The sequence below is a fragment of the Asterias rubens genome, chromosome 2, assembly GCF_902459465.1.
Source record: "Asterias rubens chromosome 2, eAstRub1.3, whole genome shotgun sequence".
Lineage (NCBI taxonomy): Eukaryota > Metazoa > Echinodermata > Asteroidea > Forcipulatida > Asteriidae > Asterias > Asterias rubens.
Window position 1 is genome coordinate 21,917,606 of NC_047063.1, and position 21,512 is coordinate 21,939,117.

The 21,512-nt window shown below is 38.5% G+C and overlaps 1 protein-coding gene across 3 annotated transcripts in view; it reads left to right on the plus strand.

Annotated features, from left to right (window-relative positions):
* Positions 1-3,055: 3,055 nt before the first annotated feature.
* Positions 3,056-21,512, plus strand: part of LOC117303593 (acetyl-CoA carboxylase-like) — a 56,896-nt gene continuing 38,439 nt past the window's right edge. For 2 of the 3 annotated variants that reach the window (XM_033787802.1, XM_033787811.1), the window contains exons 1-14: positions 3,056-3,191; positions 4,948-5,307; positions 8,016-8,087; positions 9,470-9,629; positions 10,134-10,272; positions 10,815-11,006; positions 12,521-12,729; positions 16,049-16,212; positions 17,327-17,483; positions 18,614-18,787; positions 19,290-19,381; positions 19,785-19,854; positions 19,974-20,137; positions 21,005-21,155. In XM_033787802.1, coding sequence (XP_033643693.1) covers positions 5,021-5,307; positions 8,016-8,087; positions 9,470-9,629; positions 10,134-10,272; positions 10,815-11,006; positions 12,521-12,729; positions 16,049-16,212; positions 17,327-17,483; positions 18,614-18,787; positions 19,290-19,381; positions 19,785-19,854; positions 19,974-20,137; positions 21,005-21,155 — 2,031 coding nt within the window. In that variant the 5' untranslated portion in view covers positions 3,056-3,191; positions 4,948-5,020. The remainder of the gene's footprint in view (positions 3,192-4,947; positions 5,308-8,015; positions 8,088-9,469; positions 9,630-10,133; positions 10,273-10,814; positions 11,007-12,520; positions 12,730-16,048; positions 16,213-17,326; positions 17,484-18,613; positions 18,788-19,289; positions 19,382-19,784; positions 19,855-19,973; positions 20,138-21,004; positions 21,156-21,512) is intronic. The other variant, XM_033787820.1, reaches the window with a different exon arrangement.

A 21,512-nucleotide genomic window follows, 5' to 3' on the forward strand; every position in this document is an offset into this window, starting at 1 on the left:
AAAAAAAAAAATCCACACTCCACATTCCCCATGAGATCATTTCTTGTATATCTCAGAAGTTTCAGTGGAGCGAATCATTTCTTTGACAAAACCATCATTATCTCCTCCTCTTTTGTGGTTGCTGAACCTTTACGAAGAGGTTTAGACTTCTAAAAGTATAAGTTAGTCAATCTTGGAAATTTGTGTGGCCAGCCTTTAGATAAACGACCCAGTGCTTTATCCATACTCTGCCCAGAAGCCAAGTGAATTATTTAGTCCCCCTTAAAATTAATCTAAGATCAATTCACATCTTTATTTTCTCCTTGAAATGTATGCAAGCTTTCTCTATCATTCAACTAAGTTTTTTTTCTTGATAAGTAATTGCAAATTTCATGTTTTAAACTGACAATTCAGGGATCAATTAGTAATAAGTAAAGTTTAAACAAAAGTTGTTTTTGTTTGTGTGGTTTTTTGTTTTTCAAGTGAGACCTTAGTTATAACTTTTTGTGTAAAAATGTCATACTTTGTATTGTCAGATGAATTTAGTTTTGGATTTGTTCGAGAAAAACTTGAGTTGATTGTAGGCAGCCTTCATTAAAATTTAAAGTTTGATGTATGATAGGTACACAAGTTCTTTAAAGGGAAGGTACACGTTTGGTAATTACTCGAAACAAATATTGACTTAAAAACTGACTTGGTAACGAGCAGTGGAGAGCAGTTGATAGTATAAAACATTGTGAGAAATGGCATAGACTTTGAAATGGAGGTAATTTCTCACTAAAATAACAAAAGACTTCTAGCTAGAAGTCTTTTATTCCTATCTGAAAGCGCACAAATTCGTCCAACATGGGTGTTTTTACTTTCATCAGTTTCTCCCAACTCCGATGACCAATTGAGCTCAAATTATCACAGGTTTTTAATTTTATGCATATGTTGAGATACACCAAGTGAGAACATTGGTCTTTGACATTTACCAACAGTGTACCTTCCCTTTAACAGATCAGTCAAGTTATTTGAATTACATTTGCTGATATTAATATATGTTTTTGGTTCTGGTGATCATCAATCATCAAGTGTGTCACCGTAAAGTTCATACAATGTTTGCTAGAAATGTTCCATAACTTTACCAGTATATTACCTCAATTTGTTTGTAGCGATAACCACCTTAATAAGTCAGGCATGGATTAGATTTGAATGATGCTGTTTTGTCCTTGGTTAAATGGAAGTGCGCCCTCAAGTGTCATACTCTTTCACTTTGGGTCTTGGAGATTTATGGCATCCTGGATATTGAGTTTACATGAACAGGACAACTTTCTGACTTCAGTTTTGTCTTTATTTGACTACCTTACCGAAATTTCATCTTTGAGAGGGCAAGGCCATTTTCAATTTGCAATTGGTGCTTCCAGTTGCTTCCAATTCCTTTGGAAAACCTGTAAGTCTATGGGAATTGATTTGAAGAGGCACCAAGGCCAAGACTTGTAATGAAACTACGTGAGTATTTGGCTGTGTTTCATAGAAAATTCATTTGTTAAGTTGATATTTTACCAGCCTGATGAACTTCTTTCATGAATATAGATATGGTGGACTTTTGGTTTGGGTGTTTTATTACAATCAAATTAACCCAAACCTAATAGTGCCCTAGTAGGAATGGGTGAACCATTATATCAAAATTGCTTATTAATAATAAATGACATTTGAAGCTGAGTGGAGTCTTTATTTTGTAACTTTATGTAGTTGTTTTGCTAAGATTGTTTTATCAATGAATTATGTTTATGAAATAATTTCAAAATCTGTTAGTTTTTCTTTAGTAAAATTGATCAGAAATAATGATTTTTTTTATGTGATTTGAAGTAGGTGTATCTATTTGGCATCCTGCAATCGTTTCACTGATAAATTGTCATGATTTATATTTATTTCTTTGACTAGTTTGAGATCAGAATAAATACCTGAAATTCCAAAATGTACTGTGTCTTCTGTGTGTTGTGGTTTTTAGGTTTAACGGGTTTTAAACCCAATAGCAGCCTGTATGATAAGTGAATAATGTGTTTTCGGTGGTGTTTCAAGGGTGAAAATGGGGAGGGGTCTTTTCAACTTACATTAAAAAAAATTATCTGTGATTTTGTGAGCTCAGAATGTTATTTTTCAATGACTTCAACTATTAAAGGCAATGTATACGTAAAAACTTACTTGGGGTAAGAGCACAAGAGAGCTGTTGAAAGGTAACTTTTACCAACAAAATTTGAATATGAGAAATGCTTCAGGCATGAAACCTTTCTTGAGCATTTGAAAGTATCCAATTCTATGAAACGAGGGTGTTTTTCTTTCATTGTTAAAATACTGATATTGCTTGTGTTGGTATACATGTAAAGTGTAAACTGCAATCTTTGACAATGAAAATATTACCAAAAATGCACCCATTTATCAGTGCGATGAACTTTTTTATGAAGTTAATATTTATGGTTTTGCTTCAATGTTTCTGGTGGTCAAAATAGATTAGATTATCAAAAATGGATGAAATATTACTCATCATCATATATATTTTTTTTTTCAAGGGGGCAGGGGGGAGTTGTTTGTGTATTCTCTGTTCATGTCAAAATAAAGGTTTTAGGAATCTCTTACAGAAATTTTTTACGTAGAGATGTAAACCAATACCATGGAGACTTTACAAGCCACTGACCATAGAGTAAGGACATGCACTGACCGATGCTCGTTATTCTGTGCACCAAACACGGATCTACCATAATTGCCATTCTTGGAAAACTAAAATCCACTAAAAAGACCGCCGGCCACGCATCACTAGCTATCCATGCACCGCATCCGTGCGCACAGTGGACAAACTTTCTACTTTCCACACTGTACATCCCGGAAGTTTTTCAAAGAATATACCACATAAACTATTTTATGTCAGTATTAGGTACAGTCACCCAAGTAGTTTTGTGCACATGTTGACGTTGTGACTTCTGCTATGCGTGCAAACATGCATCAGCCGTCGGTAATCATATCCGGTTCGTGACGTCATATCGTATGTTTTGCTGTTTCTGGCCTGACACTCCACACACAATATATTAATCAACGAGTTAGACCCTGGAGTGGAGCTGAGCGAGCAGAACAGTCAGAATTTATTATCTTGTCCAAAAAGCTTGAATATTAGACGGTTGTTTGACACCTGATTCACGACCGACACTTATTTCCTTGTGCATCTGCAAAGTAAGGTAAGCTTTAGATTAAACTGCTGTATGGAAAATGGTGTTCGAAGTTAGCTGTTTTACTGAGTCCACGTTTGTTTTGTGTTGGTGGAGACAATACGGCCCGGAAATCAGGGGCTGTCCCCGCCGGAGGTGTGTGGGCTTGGTTGGCTATGAGCCGGATAATGCAAAGCATCCACTCCTCCGGTCCTATGTATGGCTCCGCCATCATAACTAATATACCTTCCTCTATTTGATCGTACAAATGCATCCTTTAAGTTTAATGATGATAACTGAACAAGTATTTGCTGTGTTTTAATTTCTTTATTTTTTTCAGTCAGTGTGATTTAAATGGAAGGTGTACTATTGTTGTAGTATTGAGGTTTTGACTACTAATATGTCTATGGATAAATACAACACTCATACTGGTAGTATATTGGGAAGATGTTTTAATAAACAGAAAAGACTAGTAATAAACAGGAAAACAAGAAAATTGTAAAACGCGTCGCTAAACATGCACTTATATAAATAAATAAATAAATAATACTGCTTGTTATTTTTTTATAATTGCTTGTCTGAACCAGTACCACACCACTTTCTGGCAATTCAACTTTCAACGTACAGTGTACAGCTGGACTTGCACAATGAATAATCAGCTGATACTATATTGTTTGCTCTGTACCATGCGGTATGATCAATTTATCTGATAAATCTTTTATAAATCTATGAACACATCAACTTAAAGCTTTGCATAGATTAAAATTACTGGACGTTGTGCAGAACGAAAGACTTTGAGGTACTTGTATTGTACGTTCTGCTTGTTGGTACTTGGTAGGTTTTCCTCCTGAAACTTCCGCAGGGGAACTCAACGTTGTTGGGTGCAAAACAGATTTAAATGTAAGCATAAGGGACTACATACTTGACTAGCTTTTCAGCCATTCAAACAATTGAAGCTGAGGCCGTGTCCGAAACGACGACTTCGGCTACAGCTACGTCTAGATCAGCGCGTCTACCAGTGTTGAAGAATAGGCAGACGCGCGCGATCTAGCCGTAGCTGTAGCCGAAGTCGCCGTTTCGGACACGGCCTGAGAAGCAATGGTATGGCTCTTGTTTTGGGGAGTATCCATTGTTGTGGCTATTCCACACAGCCTGGAACAGTCTACAATGGTGACATCTTGGGGGTCACTCAGACCTGACACTTTGTTCTTGTAAGAGCAAAGTAGTTTATACTTGGGCACTTCAATCTGAGAAAAGTTAAGTATTTACTGTAACATTTTAAGGGGCATCGAGGCAATAGTCAGTAGTAAGCCTGAGCAAGTAGTGCGTCTATTGTCAAAGTCGCAACTATTGATAGCTGAGTTGGGTCACTACTACCTTTTTTCAACTACACAGTTAATCGTGCCGCCACAATTGGTCCCGCCCCTTTGCTTGGTGAGTGATCCAATTGTGTTGACTCATGACTTTTCACGCCAGTATAATTTATTTACGAAACATCAACATCAGTGACACAAATCTTTCAATCCTTTCAACAACAAAAAATTATTGTGCCTGCGACAAACAATATGCCGCAATGCATCTTAGGAATTAAAAATTAGTTGTGACCGGTGTCGGGTACATGTAGTAAATTTCAATAGTCGCCTAGGCCTTACTTGTACCGGGGCATCGAGGGCCTCCATGGGCTCCAAATTGCCTCTGTGCGCTACCACTATCAGACATGATGTATGCAACTTTGTCACAGCTATTTGTTCTGTAACTAATGATGTTGAGTTTTTTTGTCTTTCAGAAAAACTAGCAAGTCTTCATGAGATAAAATGCAGAAATTTTTCAACCAGTGACTGTTCCAAATTCCGTTCATCATGTCGAGCAGTAATGCCGAAACTAACGTTGATGCCACAAAGGCAGTGAAGAACGGCACTAATGGCACTGCCTCGCCCACCAATGGCACTAATGGTGCCACTTCATCCACCAATGAAAAGGGGAAACCACGAAAGGAGAGCCTGAAGCGTGTTGTATTCAGTTTGTCAGAGGACCCCATAGACGAAGACATGATAAGTGGTCAGGATCCGATGAGCAATGAAGGGGAAAGCCCCGTGTTTACAAATCAAGAGGAGAAGGCTAAAGGCGTTGACACCAAGCGGTCACGGTAAGTTATAACACGTAACAACCAAAATAGAGTTAATATTGACGACTCTGTTACTATTCACTAGTGTGACCCCCTCCCTACACAAAAACAATTTTATTTTTAAACAAAACACTAATATTATTGACACAGCACTATTGCAAAGTTTCATTGAGACAATGTGATCAGAAAACTTTCAGTACAAACTATGTCACGATGCACTATGCACTACTTAACTGTTGCTTTTAAAAAGTCTCTCAAATTCCAAACTTTTCCAGTGTGAATGTGGGATGCATGAATGTGACTCTGAAAACCTGCCAGGGCTTTTTCCAAACCTTTGCTTAGGCTCCAGCTTAGAGCCCAATTTCATAGAATTCAAGCACAAAAAGCAGCTCAGGACAGAAAAATTACGTTTACCAGAATAAAAGTAATCAAATCAGTCAAAATACCTTTCCACATGCCTGGTGACTGGTAGCCTGATTATTTTTTTGCTCATTTGAGGACTGTCCTTGCAAGAAAACTGTGCGCGCAAGAAGAATAAACTGCAACTTTGGGAACACACAATCTGAGAGACATTTCATGCAGCTAAAGGTTTCTCTGATTGAAATGAAACCACATTCCTCAGAAGGGAACTGTTTCTCAAAATAATATAAAATTAGCAGCTGCAGTACTTCTAAATCGCAAGTAAGTTTTTATGGCAATTCATTTTTTGGAGTAGATATCAAAGACATACCCTCCATTTAAAGAAACAGAACACTATTGGTAATTGTCAATGACAAGTCTTCTCACTTGGTGTATTTGAACATAAAAATATGCATAAAATAACAAACCTGTGAAAATTTGAGCTCAATTGGTCATTGAAGTTGCGAGATAACTATGAAAGAAAAAAGCCCTTGTCACACGAGGTTGTGTGCTTTCAGATGCTTGATTTTGAGACCTCAAATCTAATTCTGAGGTCTTGAAATCAAATTCGTGGAAAATTACTTCTTTCTCGAAAAGTACTTCACTCAGAGGGAGCTGTTTCTCACAATGTTTTATATTATCAACAGCACCCCATTACTCGTTACCAAGTAAGGTTTTATGCTAACAATTATTTTGAGCAGTTACCAATAGAGTCCACTGCCTTTAAAACACTGTTCAAATGCACCAAAATTAACACCTGCTCATGAATTGATGACGGAGCCCAAGATGAAGCAAGATTCTAAGCCTAGGTTTGGACAAAAGCCTCTATTCTCCAATCCCCTCCCATAGAATAGAGTTGTGTTGTATTCATGGTCAGATGGTAACCTATTGCATGATTCTTGAATGACCTTGCGCTGTTTGAATGGTTAATGTAGTTCTTTGGAGATCACACCATATTTGTTTTTTTGACCTGTTTGCTCTGTTAAAATCCTTGCTGATAATTTTGACTGATTGTTTCATGACTACGGAAAATGTGTACGTAAAGGTATGTGTATTGTTCAATGGCCTGAAAAAAATGTATGACATGGGTTTCAAAGTTCATGCTTTTATATAAATTGGTGAAAACTAGCTTTGATAGGAATGGGAAACTATTGTGTGTGTATGTTATAATCAATATATTATCTCATGTGTTTCTATAGACTCCTTGCATGCAGAGGCATCATACATGTTGCATTCCTCTTTTTGGAAGAAAAAACATCAATAGAAAACCATATAGAATGTTCCAGATTGCACAGAGGGGCTAAAGCCGCTTTTAAAACCAAGATAAACACTAACTGACTAAGTAGAAAACATTCTGAAGACCTTGTTTCATTTCAGTGGCCTGCCAAACATCAAAAGTTTTGGGTCAAAAATACCACACAGTTTTTGCGCTTTTTATTTTAAGCAGCTCAATGGAACTGTGACATGTTTAGTGACTAAAAAAGAAGTATGGGTACCCCCCCCCCCCCCAATTGGACCCTTTTTTATATCCAGCAAAAGATATTGATGTTACTTGCACGGAGTCTATAGAATTTGTGTAGAAATGTTAGTAGAGAAGTTGATGTATCTTTTGTTTCTGTCTTTACCTCTAGGTGAACCTCTTGTTACCATGACTCTCAATCATCTTTGATCATCTTTTAATCAATAATCATGGTGTTTGGGTCCAACCAACCAAAGAAAAACAAACTCATGCTCAATCAAAATCAAAATCAACTACCATTTTCATTCTTTTCATGATTTTCACTGAAATTTATCTGAATTGTTTCCTTATAAAAACGATCAATGGGATGAGTTCAAACATTTGATATTAACGTCTTAAAGGGGCAGTGTATGATGAAAGCAGGCTTGTGGCTGTATTTTTTAGAATTATGAACACTCGCCAAGTTACTGCAAGAGCCCTCCCTTTGTATCATATGGATGGTGCTCCTCAATGCCGGTGCAGTAACTGGGTGAGAGTTAGTTATTCCTTGTGTTGCCACAGACCTGCTTTAAGGATGACGACACAGCCACTTTAAGTAGATTCCGGTTCTACCAAGGTTTTATTTGCATGATTTGTACAACTAACAGGAACTGGAATCACACAAATGGAAAATCCCAAAATGTCCATCCAAGCGGAACGTTTTGTTGAACAAAATTCTTTACGATGCAACAAAGGTTCACAATCGAGTCCAAACCTTATGTAGTCTTTATGTTCCAGAAGAATGTGTAGAGATTGCTGTTTTTTTTTTACCTGAGTCTTATTGTGTTTGCCTGTGTGTGTATGGTGCCCTTTGTTTTACTTGATCCTACAGTTGTCAGTCCCTGCAACACCACCAGCCATGCCCTGCTTCATTATTAAGCCAAAAAAGGTCATCATTCGATGAGTAAGTACTATCTACATAGTACATCAACCAGTACAAATCCATTTTGTTTTATTGTTGTCTAGGTGCCTTGATTGGTTTTATGGATAACTGTGATTTACCACATTATTATTAGTATCCCAATGCCAGACATTTTCTGGCAGATCAATTTCTTTTTGGTCATTAAACTTTATTTCTTGATTGGCATACAATGCAGAGAACGATTTCGTCCAGGATTTTTTGTGAGCAATAAATTTAGACGGGAATTATTTTGTACACACAGAATGCTAATATGAGTAGCAAATCCTGTTTTTGGTAGCAATTATAAACATTTAGTGAAGCATTTTGCTCTTCTATACAAGGGAAATTGCTCAATGACACATAAAAACAATCTTAAAATGAACTCTTTTTCCCACACCCACTTACCAACCCCTTTTCCTTCCAGCATTTTAAAGAAAACATAAACAGTTTGTGAAGCCCTATTGGTCACAAAATGAAGAAGAAAATGTAACTTAAACTTTTTGAATTTTTTATATAAAATTGTTTTTTTTTATCAATAGAAAAACCTACAAAGAAATTCTTTCATGTTTCACACTGGTACGGCTTTGTTCAGAAGTTTCACCTCTTGTTCTTCTTTTTCACAAATTTGTTTTCCACCTGAAGTTGACAAGTTTAGTTTCACCCACACTTTAATTCTGATGTCAAAAATAACCTTAATGTGACACCAATTTATTGTTACTAACAAAACCACAACGTCATTCATGACATAATCACCGGTGAAAACGTCATTCATGACATCATCACCGGTGACACGTCATTCATGACATAATCACCGGTGACAACGTCATTCATGACACAATCCCCAGTGACAAGCTCTTCATGGTCATGACCCCAAATCAAAAACAATGTTCAGTTTTATTTCTGTGTATTTGATCCCTTGAACGCAAATCACACCCAGCAGCTGTGCCTTATAATCATTTGGGAGTCAACACAAAGCCCAATTTTACAAAACTGTTCAGCAAAAAGTACTGCGTAATAAAAAAAAATTCACAACAATGTAAACTTTATCGAATGTTTGCTGGTATTTTGTTTTTGCTAAGCAAGATTTTCCTTTGCTTAGCAGGTTCTTGTGCTTACAGGCTTTATGAAATTGGGCCCAGGTAAACTTGACCGCTGTATTGCCTAAATTTACCCTACACCCTTTGTATAGGAGTCAGTGTCATTGACTCCCAAAATAGTGCAACCAAGATTATTGTGAAGATGACATCAGGAAATTGAGTCAATTGATTCTTTCCTCCCGTGTAGTTCAGGATTGTGTAATTATGTTCAAGTCAATAAGCACGCATCTTAACATTAACTATCTGTTTTTATGTATGGTTTAAATAATGGCTCTTTGCGTTTAACAGCTTTCGCCACACTATGTCTGGCATGAACTTGGTCGACCTTGGCAATCAGCCAATCAGTAAGAGCGAATGGAGACAAGGAAAGCGTGACAGCAAGGATTTCTCTGTTGCCACGCCCACCGAGTTTGTCAAGAAGTTTGGAGGAGACTATGTCATCAATAAGGTAATTTGGGGTTCTTTGTCTTTGTCTTTGATCATTAGACGCAGGAAGTGTTTAGACTAAATGGATAGTACATCATTGTTTACTGGGAGAGGCAACTAAAGCTCGGTTTATTCTTCCTGCAAATGTGAAGAAAATGTTGACGTCACAGGGCTGTTTCGCTGCCAATGTTTCGCAGGAGTTGACCCTATCTCAACTATTGCGAATTTTAGACGTCAAAATTCATATCACATTTGCAAGTATGAACCGGGCTTATTTTCTATCGTCTTGTTTGTAAACACATCCAATACAGTAGGTCCTGTATACCCCGATCGGCAGTGCATTTAAAAGAACCCAAAACACTTATCGTGGAAGAGAAGGAATATCTGGTTCACATAGTAAGCACTTTGTTTACAATTTCTTCAGGCTTGCGATCTGCAGTGATCAAGTTCACTTATGAGGCATCCTTCGTTATATTACCAGAAATTTATTATAAATAAATTTAACGTGTTTCAAAACTCCCACCAGGTTCTGATTGCTAACAATGGCATTGCAGCAGTCAAGTGCATGCGTTCCATCAGACGATGGGCCTTCGAGGTGTTCCGCAGTGATAGAGCCATACGTTTTGTTGTCATGGTAACACCAGAGGATCTGACGGCTAATGCTGGTGAGTGAAAAGGTTTGGGTTTGCAGACACACCTTTCAAATTTTTATGAAATTTCTTTCGGCACTGAACTATAAGGTCATTAAATTCTGTTGTGTCCGAGCGGATAAGAGCGCCAACATTAGCTCTGGTGTTTCTGATCAGCAAAGTGTGGGCTCAAGTCCCAGTCATGACACTATTGTGTCCTTAAAGCAAGGAAATTAATCATTACTGCTTTTTGAAAAAAGGAATGTTACGTTAAGGATTTGGGTACTTTTTGTAACACAAAACCCAATGTCAACAGATTTACATTAAACTTACACAGTTTGAAGATAATGATAGTAGAAAGCGTTCCTTAAAATATTAGTTGCTGAGGTGCTGTAGTTTTTGAGAAATGAGTAAAACAATGTCAATCTGTGGACATTGTATTTTTTGTCCTACAAAAAGTACATATATACCCTGTAGCGGAAGTGAAGCCAAATTGACTAAAAGCCGAGTTGATATCACTTTCTTGTTGTTATAATGTTTGGTGTTTGTGAAATAATGAGGGTTTCTTCACTCCACAGAGTACATCAAGCACGCTGACCACTACGTACCAGTACCAGGGGGTTCTAATAACAACAACTATGCTAATGTGGAACTGATTCTTGATATTGCTAAGAGAGAGCAGGTGGATGCAGTGTGGGCGGGGTGGGGACACGCCTCGGAGTACCCTAAACTGCCCGAGATGCTCCACAAGACTAATATCGCTTTCATTGGTGAGTAATTTATGATTTGTGAGTATATTCATTAATTTGGTATGTGGTAACACCATGTGTGTATCTACTTGCCAGGTAGAGTTTGTTCTTAGAGAACTGTCTTTCTTTATTCTACTAATGCGGAGTAGATTGTTCGGGTGTTCGGGAGACTTCTCAGTTCTGAAAAGAAGTGTCCTGCTTTTTAACTGCATGTACTACCCGGGCGGATTGTATAGAAAATAGGCTGGGACTACTACTTTAGCTTATAGGATCGTAATTAACTGTACTGGAATCAGTTCTTAAATTGGTCTCAACGTTTCGACTAGCTTGCTCTAGTGAGTAACTTATTAATAATATTTGGTTTGTGGTAACACCATGTGTGTATCTACTTGCCAGGTAGAATTTGTTCTTAGAGAACTGTCTTTCTTTATTCTACTAATGCGGAGTAGATTGTTCGGGTGTTCGGGAGACTTCTCAGTTCTGAAAAGAACTGTCCTGCTTTTTAACTGCATGTACTACCTGGGCGGATTGTATAGAAAATAGGCTGGGACTACTACTTTAGCTTATAGGATCGTAATTAACTGTACTGGAATCAGTTCTTAAATTGGTCTCAACGTTTCGACTAGCTTGCTCTAGTGAGTAACTTATTAATAATATTTGGTTTGTGGTAACACCATGTGTGTATCTACTTGCCAGGTAGAATTTGTTCTTAGAAAACTGTCTTTCTTTATTCTACTACCGCGGAGTAGGTGGTAGCGCTTGTGAGATATTGCAAACAATCTTGAGTTATTATGTCTATGTAGAAAGAATCCTCTGTAAATGGAATGGACAATCTCAGACACGTTTTCTCAGATAAAAAAACTGGGGGAATAAAAACTGATTTTTGTTTTTGAAGTGAAATGATTCTCAAGTTGCTTTTAACTATCGAAAGGTGCTGTACTTTCTATACCAGTAAATTTGTTTGGCACCCCTGGACAAAGATATTGACAAAATTGGGAGACCGCCAGGGCTAGGTAGCATAGTTGGTATTGGTATAGCGCCGGCACGTTAGTCAGGAGGTTCAAGTCCCACTCTAGTTAATTTGTTTAAGCCCAAATCAAGTAAGTTTGTGTTACCATTAATTTACGGAGCGATAACCAAACAGATACCTTCCCTTTAAAGGCAGTGGACACTATTAGTAATTACTCAAAAAAAGTATGAGCATAAAACCTTACTTGGTAACGAGTAATGGGGAGAGGTTGATAGTATAAAACATTTTTCGAGAAAGAAGTGATTTTCAGTGTATTTGATTTTGAGACCTGAGCAGATTTATAATTTGAGGTCTCGAAATCATGCATCTGAAAGCACACAACTTTGTGTGACAAGGTGCTTTTTTCTTTCATTATTATCTCCCAACTTTGAAGACCAATTTGAGTTCAAATGTTCACAGGTTTGTTACTTTATGCATATGCTAAGATACACCAAGTGAGAAGGATGGTCTTTGACAATTACCAATAGTGTCCAGGCTCTTTAAGTCTTAACTCTTCTTCTCCTAGGTCCCTCTGAGAAGGCCATGTGGGCTCTAGGTGATAAAATTGCCTCGTCTATCGTCGCCCAGAGTGCCAACGTGCCCACGTTGCCCTGGAGCGGAGATGCCTTGTCCATTAGTTGGACTGAAGAGGATGCTCGGAGCGGTAACATCATTACAGTCCCACCTGACATTTATCAGAAGGGATGTGTCAATGATGTGGAGGACGCTTTGAAGGTACCAGTTTTTCTTCGCAAATTTTCAAAAACTAACTGTATATTGCTTGTGACTGGTTCCCTGCTTAAAAAAGTTGGAGTTTCAGCTGTATTTTAAGCAGCTGAAAAGCTTTGTATAATTGGGTTCAGGGCCCAATTTCAGAGAGCTGCTTAAGAACTAAATTTTGCTTAAGCACAAAATTCCTTGCTATAGTAAAATCAGATTACCGGCCAAGACTCCACTCAATTGTTATGCTAACTAAACAACAGCTTAAATACCAGTCACAAGCAATATATACGACATGAAATTTTTGCCAGTAACATGTATGAAATAACAAGCTATTTTCGTGCTTAAGCAATTTGCACCTGGGCTCAATTTCATAGAGCTGCTTTTAAGCACAAGCAGCTAAGCACAGTAATATTATTATTATTATTATTATTATTTATTCGGCCAAGATTTCAACAAACAGTACAAGATACAATATTGAAATAATAAATAAATAAAGAAATATAACAGTATAAGAAACAATGAATGTAAACTTAAGACATCTAGAACAATTGTAAACCAATGATTGAGTGAGACAGAGCACTGGCAATCAAGCAAGACAATTATAAAAACAGACAGGACAAGCCCATTCTAAGATGGCCAGGATTAATAAAAGTGAACCTAACCACTGTGACTCGAAAGCCTATCAATCCAATCTTAAAATAGGAATAGAATCTTTAACAAACATTTAAAAACAGTAAAGATAAACTTTGGAAAATATAATAAATATTAAGAACAAAATAAATATGTATATGTTAAGAAAAACCTATTTATATGTAGCAAGATTATTTGGAAGTGCACATTTGAGTTTAAAAAAAGCTGACCTAAAAACAATGAACAAATGAGGAAATAAAAATATAGAAATTAAGAAAAGGGCCAATCTTTATCAACAGATAAATTAAAAACAATTTGGAAAAACTCTACAGGTTCTGGAAGTGCTGACACAGGTATCTTTTAAAACAATTGTATGAATCGAGGGTGAGGGAGTTGCAGATATTTGTTGGCAGACCGCTCCAAACACGAGGGAAAGAATGAACTGAAGTGTTTTTTAGGCTGAGGGTTCTAGCATACAAATGGTTGAATACGAGTGTATCGGTGTGTCGGGTATTGACAGAGGTATTCAAGTTGATGATGTGACAATTAATTAAACCAAATAAACAACAAGTGGTGAATTGCACAATGAGTCTTTGTCGTCTGGATTCAAGCGTTTGCCAGTTTAGAGTTTTGAGTCTGTCCTCGTATGACATTGCACCTCGTTGTTGCCTAAGGAACATCCTCGTAGCTCTCCTTTGGACACGTTCAAGTTTTGCTGAAAGTGTTGTAGTATATGGGCACCATGCAGGCAGCCCATACTCAAGAATAGGTAATACAAGGGATATGTAAAGGGACATTAATGCGGTTGGGGATGTTCCACCTGCCGTATGCCAGATGAAACCTAGAGTCCTATTTGCCTTGGAGACAACACTGTTGACATGGTCAGACCAAGTGAGGTTATGATTGATCACGACTCCAAGGTATTTGTAGGTGGCAGTTATTTTGAGGGAGGATCCATGAATAGAGTACTCTGGAAGGGCTAGTGTTTTTGTAGATCTGGTCATATGCATAATCATAGACTTATTGGTGTTTATTTTCATCCCATTGGCCACACTCCACAAGTCGATGGCATCAAGGTCAGCTTGCAAGGAAAGTTCATCTGCAGGGGAGTGGATAGGTCTATAGATGAGGGTGTCATCAGCAAAGAGCAAACACTTGGAATTGAGGGAATGGGAGATGTCACTGATGAATAAGTTAAACAGGAGGGGACCGAGGACACTTCCCTGAGGGACTCCAGATGTAACCGGAGACATGGACGATAAAGCTCCCTGGTACATAACCCGCTGGAACCGGCCAGTCAAAAATGCTTTCAGCCAATACCAAGTTTGACCACGGATGTTAAAGTTCTCTGCCAGTTTATTGAGGATTGTGTGATGAGGCATAACATCAAATGCCTTGCTAAAGTCCAGGAAAGCAATGTCTATGCGAGGTGGACGGGGTTTGTCCATGATTGTAGCCCAGTCATAAATAGCATTTGTGAGCTGGGTGACGCAGGATTTATGTGCTGTAAATCCATGTTGTTCATCATTACCAAGACAGTTAGAAGAAATATGTTCATTGATATTGTTAGCGACTGCTCTTTCAAGTATTTTGCAGACAATGGAGGTTAAAGCAATTGGACGATAGTTTTTGATGTCGGTTCGGTTGGCAGATTTAAACACAGGGGTGATATTAGATAATTTCCAGTCCAAGGGTAGGGAGCCGTGTAAGAGCGACAAATTCATCACACGTAATAGCGGTGGGGCGATGGAGGAGGCAGTTGAACGCAAAACTGTTGGTGAAATCCCATCAGGCCCAGGTGCCTTGAGAGGGTTGAGATTTTGCAGCGACTTTGTCAGCCATCCGAGTTCAATATGCCCTGTTCCTATTACTATGTAGTATCATTAGTGTATTCTGTTTTAATTTAAGTCAATATTTTGTATGACACCGGAACACATTATATGAAATGGAAATAAATTTTGTTGAATATCATGCTTACCGGGAAAGGGGTTACCAGTTATAAAATACCATTTCACATTTAGCATCTGTGACTGGTATCCTGCTTATTGTTGCTCAGTGTTTTAGCAAAATTTTCTGCTTAAGCAGCTCTTTGAAATTGGGCCCTCATGGCAGCACTTCACACGTTGGCACTTCTGTCATGGAAAATTGAACCTATATACTTCTTTACTGGGGTGTAATTCCAACCCAGATCCCCGCATTGTAATATCGAAGTCTTATAATAAATAACATCAAAGTCTTATATTGGGCACGTATCTACCAAACAAGGTACTCAAGGTGCTGAGTGTATACAAACTTTCAGAAAGATAGGTTATTGCAGTGATGAATTATGAGACCCAATTATGTAGCATGGTTTACAAGGTGCTACAGCGCAAACAGCAGTCACAGCCAGGAACACCGGGGCGAACCCCTTCTCTTCTCGATAAGTGCACTGGGATGGGTTCTTTACATGCGTTGCACAACACATGGGGCCAACAGCTTTACATCCCATCCGAAGGGATGAAGCAATGGTTAAGTGTCTTACATAAGGACACAAGTGTCACGGCTGGGGGATTCGAACCCACACTCTGCTGATCACACCAGAGTTTGAATTCGGTGCTCTGAATCACTCGGCCATGACACCGCTTGTTGCTCTTAACCGCTCAGCCACTATACCTCAAAACTAGAAACTTTATTTGTTTGTTTTGTTGGTGTTTTTTTCCAGCAAGCTGAGCGCATTGGTTTCCCTGTTATGGTGAAGGCTTCCGAAGGTGGTGGAGGCAAGGGCATCCGGAAAGTAGAAAATAAGGAGGACTTTGCTAGTCTATTTAGACAAGTACAAAATGAAGTACCAGGATCGCCAGTCTTTGTCATGAAGCTTGCTAAGAGGTAAGTTGGTCTCATTGTACAAAAAAAGGTAGAGGACTTTGCTAGTCTATTTAGACAAGTACAAAGTGAAGTACCAGGATCGCCAGTCTTTGTACAAAAGAAGGTAGAGGACTTTGCTAATTTATTTTAAAGGAAAGTCGTCTGCCTTCTTTCATACAGTGTGCGTTCGATTAGCTTCCCCGTGTCGACCTCTGTGTGCTCATCCGGGTGAGCCCCTGACAAGAGCTCATCAAACGATCACTCACCCTCTCGTGGTGACGTCATATGTACCTCGGGCCAGCCTCAAGTGACCTGTTCCACAAGCAGGGCACTTGGGGCTTACCCATGTGAGGCCCTGGAATGACGTCCAAGCTATTTGAACGTACCGAGGGCAGATCGGGTTAGACCCCGCGGAAGCTAATTGAATGCACCTTTATATGAAGGTGGTGGAGGCAAACACATCCGGAAAGTAGAAAATAAGGAGGAATAAGGTTTTAACAAAAAAATACTAAACTGCCAACTCCATCTGTCTACTCTACAGTATTGTCTTACTCAACCCCCAAGTATTTGGTCTCCGATATACAAGATTGATATGCCTCTAGCCAGGAGCGCCTGCATACATACAGTTACATTTCTTTTGACAAGGTTATGCAATAAAACATCAGAACCATGGTCCTAATTTCATAAAGCTGATTAGCAGTTCTGCTTAGCAAATTCCTTTGCTAAGCAAGAAATGAGTGTGATACCAGGCACAGCAATAGTAACTGTTCGGTACATTGGCTGGTAACCTATTTTTGCTAGGCAAGATTTTTCTGTGCTTAGCAATTTTTTTGTGCTTACATGCTTTATGAAATTGGGCCCAAAACACAGATTCTTGCTAAGAGTGGTTGGTTGAAGGGTTAAACTACTAAATCCATCAAATTCAATCAAAGTTTTATGATGGACTTTAAAGGAATTTGATTGAGAAGGTTTCTATTAATAGCCAGTTAGAAGATCTTGAAGATCTTTGTACCCAAATGCTATAACGGACGGAAAAAGCTGCAAGATCTGACCTAGTTCCACTCAACCAAAAAGGTCAAACTAAAAGCTATGACCTGAATTGACATTTTCAAAATATGTCTTCTTTTTTTTTCAGTGCAAGGCATTTAGAAGTTCAACTGATCGCTGACAAGTATGGCAACGCTATTTCTTTATTTGGTCGTGATTGCTCCATCCAGCGTCGTCACCAGAAGATCATTGAAGAGGCACCTGCAACGGTCGCTCAACCTAGCGTCTTCAGAGAGATGGAGAAGGTATTTCATTGCTTTAGAAATAAGCCATTTGCGAGTTAAATTTGAATAGTGTCTGGTATTTGAATTCCTTAGACTATCGAGACAGTTGCTACACCACGTGATTAGGGGCAAGCTTTTGTATAGCAACCTCCAGGATGAGCAATCACTGATACCATTGTGCCATACACATCCAATCAGAATTGTGTATGGGTGTTCACCGTCTCTTTTTACGTAACTACGCAAAAGCTTGCCCTTAGTCATGTGGCGTAGCAACTGTCACGATAGTCTGAGTAATAGTAAGCGGTGCATCCTAACTGAGCGAGTCATTGTACCAGACATTATTCAAATCTAACTCGCAAATGGCTTATTTGCTTCGTATTTTGCTTGTGAAGTCCTAATGTGGAGTGAAATGTGCATAATGCAAGCATTATATTATTTCTACTTCCGAATTACAGCCCTTGGAAAAATTATAAAAATTGTTGGGGCCTGAAAAATTATTAGAGCCCAAGGTCAGCCCTTGTACTCGATGAAACTTTCCTACTTTTTTTCAAAGGACCAAATATCTTGCCTGATATTGTGTCCTGCTCAATCCTTTAGAGGCAATTCAATTCTGTATAATTATCACCATATGCACAGATAATGGTTTTATTGTTGGTGTTTTTGAAAAGGTAGAATCAAATAATAAAACCACCTGTACCATCTGTGACTTATGTACATCCTTCAAATTTTTTGCTTGGCATGAAATTGTTTTAAGTTAAATTGTCTGCTTTAAAAGCAGGGACTAATTTCAGAGAGCTGCTTAAGGAATCAAACTATCTAAGCACAAAATATTCTTCCTTATCAGGGCCAAACTTCATGTCCCTGCTCACCATGGAATTCTCACCATGCAATATATTTCTGTTAACGTATGTGTATGAACTCCCGTATCCGATGATAACGTCCATGCAAAACACGGATGCCTTTGTTTCGCGGTACATGAACATAGAAAGTGTTAATGTATTTCCATCTGTGTATCTGTATATTCGTGAATCCTCTCTCAACAGACAGTTGACCTTACAACCCCAACCCTGTTTTCAAAATCATAAAACCAATTTGCAACATTTGATGTAACTTTTGTCTACTTTGAATTCTAACTCTTGCCTCTAAACCAGGCTGCCGTCAAGCTCGCCAAGCTGGTAGGCTACGTCAGTGCAGGGACAGTGGAATACCTCTACAACGACCATGATAGCTCCTTCTACTTTCTGGAGTTGAACCCACGTCTTCAAGTTGAACATCCCTGCACTGAGATGGTAGCTGGGGTCAATCTGCCGGCCTTGCAGTTTCAGGTGAGATTCACTCGTAGCTTCGGGATCATTTGCCGGCGAGTTGACAAACCCTTCAAAAACTTACAACTGAGTGGATTATGTAGAACTGTGCAGCAGAGTGTGGGTTTAGTTGTAGCCTTGAGGCACTTAGCCATTGTTGCTTCGTAAAAAGTTGTGACGATTGTGCATACTGCTGTACCAGCCAGGCTAGTGGATGATGCCCATGCCTACATCCTAACTGACTGTGAAGGGGGTAACCCTGTTTCAGCCCCAGGAGTAAGTGGCAACTTGCCCCTGGTGACAGTTGATTCGGGTCAACAGCCCAAATCAGTCAAGTGTAGCCCTCACTTTAAAGTGGGCATCCAGCCTTGTGAAGGGAGGCGATATCTCATAAAACTACTTCTGACTCTACCGCAAGGAAACATTTGTGTGTAGTTTCTTTATATCTTGGTTCAAAGCCGATTCTTCAGACGACAGTTTTTTAAATACGACTGAATTGCATTCGTTTTGTTTCCCTTTGCAGGTTGCCATGGGAATTCCGCTACACAGAATCAAGGATATTCGTGTTTTGTACTCTGAGAATCCTTGGGATGACACACCCATTGACTTTGATAAGTAAGTACAGATTAGTTGATCAGCTTCCTTCAATCAATTTCAATAATTTGCGTCCGAGTAAATCAATAAATTTTGCCTGTAAGAAAGAAATCACCAGGGTTTTTAAAAGGTTGGATTCATTCTGGACCCACTAAGTTTTGCCGAAGTGTGTCATTCTATCATGGAAATACTTTGATGTGACAAGTGTATCTAGAAAATACTCGGAAAATAAAACCTTTAAATACAAAAGGAGAAATTGCATTACCGGGTCCAATCCTAAAGGAACCCCTGAACATATGAAAGCAACACAGAAAAAAAAATCAAAATTTGTAATTAAATAGCCGGTCAAAAAAATAAGAAATTTTGTTAATATACAATTAAATAAATGAAATAAAGTATTTTTTTCCATTATTTTTTCTTTCAGTCCTCGTGTGCTTCCGGAACCCAAAGGTCACGTCATTGCCTGCAGAATCACAAGTGAAAACCCCGATGAGGTAAATTTCATTGTACTAAGAAATGTCCATTATTTGTATACAAAATAATTTGACCCATGACATGCTCTCAGTCACGGTTTTTTTGATATGTTTGTTTTGTTTTTGGTTTTGCTCATCAGGGATTCAAGCCTAGTTCAGGAACGGTGACGGAGCTCAACTTCCACAGTAATAAGAACGTTTGGGGTTACTTCAGCGTGGCAGCATCAGGAGGCCTTCATGAGTTTGCTGACTCTCAGTTCGGCCATTGCTTCTCATGGGGAGAGGAGAGGGAGGACGCACGGGAGTGAGTAGCATATTGGTGTTATTATTACATGTATTATTATTGTTATTATTACTTCTACTTATTCAGTAATACGATAAGACAAAACAAAAATACTTCCAGATGGGCTAGGAGAAACAAAATCAAAGTAAATACTGTGGTCTTTGGACCAGCCTCCCAACAACTGTTTGTAATACAAGTAATAAAATATATAGAAAAAATTATGTAAACAAGTATAGGAAATGAACTATTAATAAAAACGCGATGAGTGTACATCCAAGGTTAAGAATTTTAATATACCATTTAAAGCATGACATATATGAGAGTGAAACCAGTGGACACTTTTGGTAATTGTCAAAGACCAGTATTCTCACTTGGTGTATCTCAACATATGCATAAAATTACAAACCTGTGAAAATTTGAACTCAATTGGTCGTAGAAGTTGCGAGATAATAATGGAAAAAAAAAACCTTGTTGCACAAAGCCGAAATCAAATTCACGGTAAATTATTTCATTCTCGAAAACTACACGTTACTTCAGAGGTAGCCGTTTCTCACAATTTTGTATACTATCAACAGCTCTCCATTGCTTGTTACCAGATAAGGTTTTATGCTCACAACTATTTTTTAGTATGTTTGTCCATTGCCTTGGAAAAGGGGAGAATGGTTAGTCAGTTTGAGGAGAATGGAGAGAATCGAGAGTGATCCACTCAGAGAGTGACTCAAACCAAAGTAGCTTGGCCGAGCGGATTTTTCACCAGTATTCTTACCAATCCAACAGAATATAAACGTTGGTGCAACCGGAACGCACCCCAGGAGAGTCATTGCATTAGACATTATTCAAATCGTGCTTAAAAATAGCCTAATATCCCTATGCTTTTTTCCCCTTCAGAAACATGGTAGTGGCGTTGAAGGAGTTGTCAATCCGAGGTGATTTCAGAACCACCATTGAGTACCTTGTCATGCTTCTGGAGACTAAGAATTTCCAGAACAATGAGTTTGACACCGCCTGGCTGGATGCACTCATCTCCGAGAAAGTCCAGGTAAGAAACTAAGGGAGTTATTGCTCACAAAGATAGCTTTTTCAGTGGAATTGAGACGTTCAAAGACGTACTACTTATAAACAACCTTTAGAAGAGTGATTCTTTCATTGAAATTGTGGCTTTGAATGGAAGATGGTTAAAGTACTGTTAAGATTTATATGCGCACAGCCACAATCTTTGGTAAACATTTTGTGTTTGTGTCCATTTTTGAACAACAGTTTGAAAACCACTGATGCAGCAGTTATCTGAATGTTATCTCTTTATCAATTAACAATCGCTATGTCAATGCTGAATAAAAAGTGCTTGACTTTGTCAAATACAAGACCTGCAAAGAGTTACTCAATATTTATCTGTTGA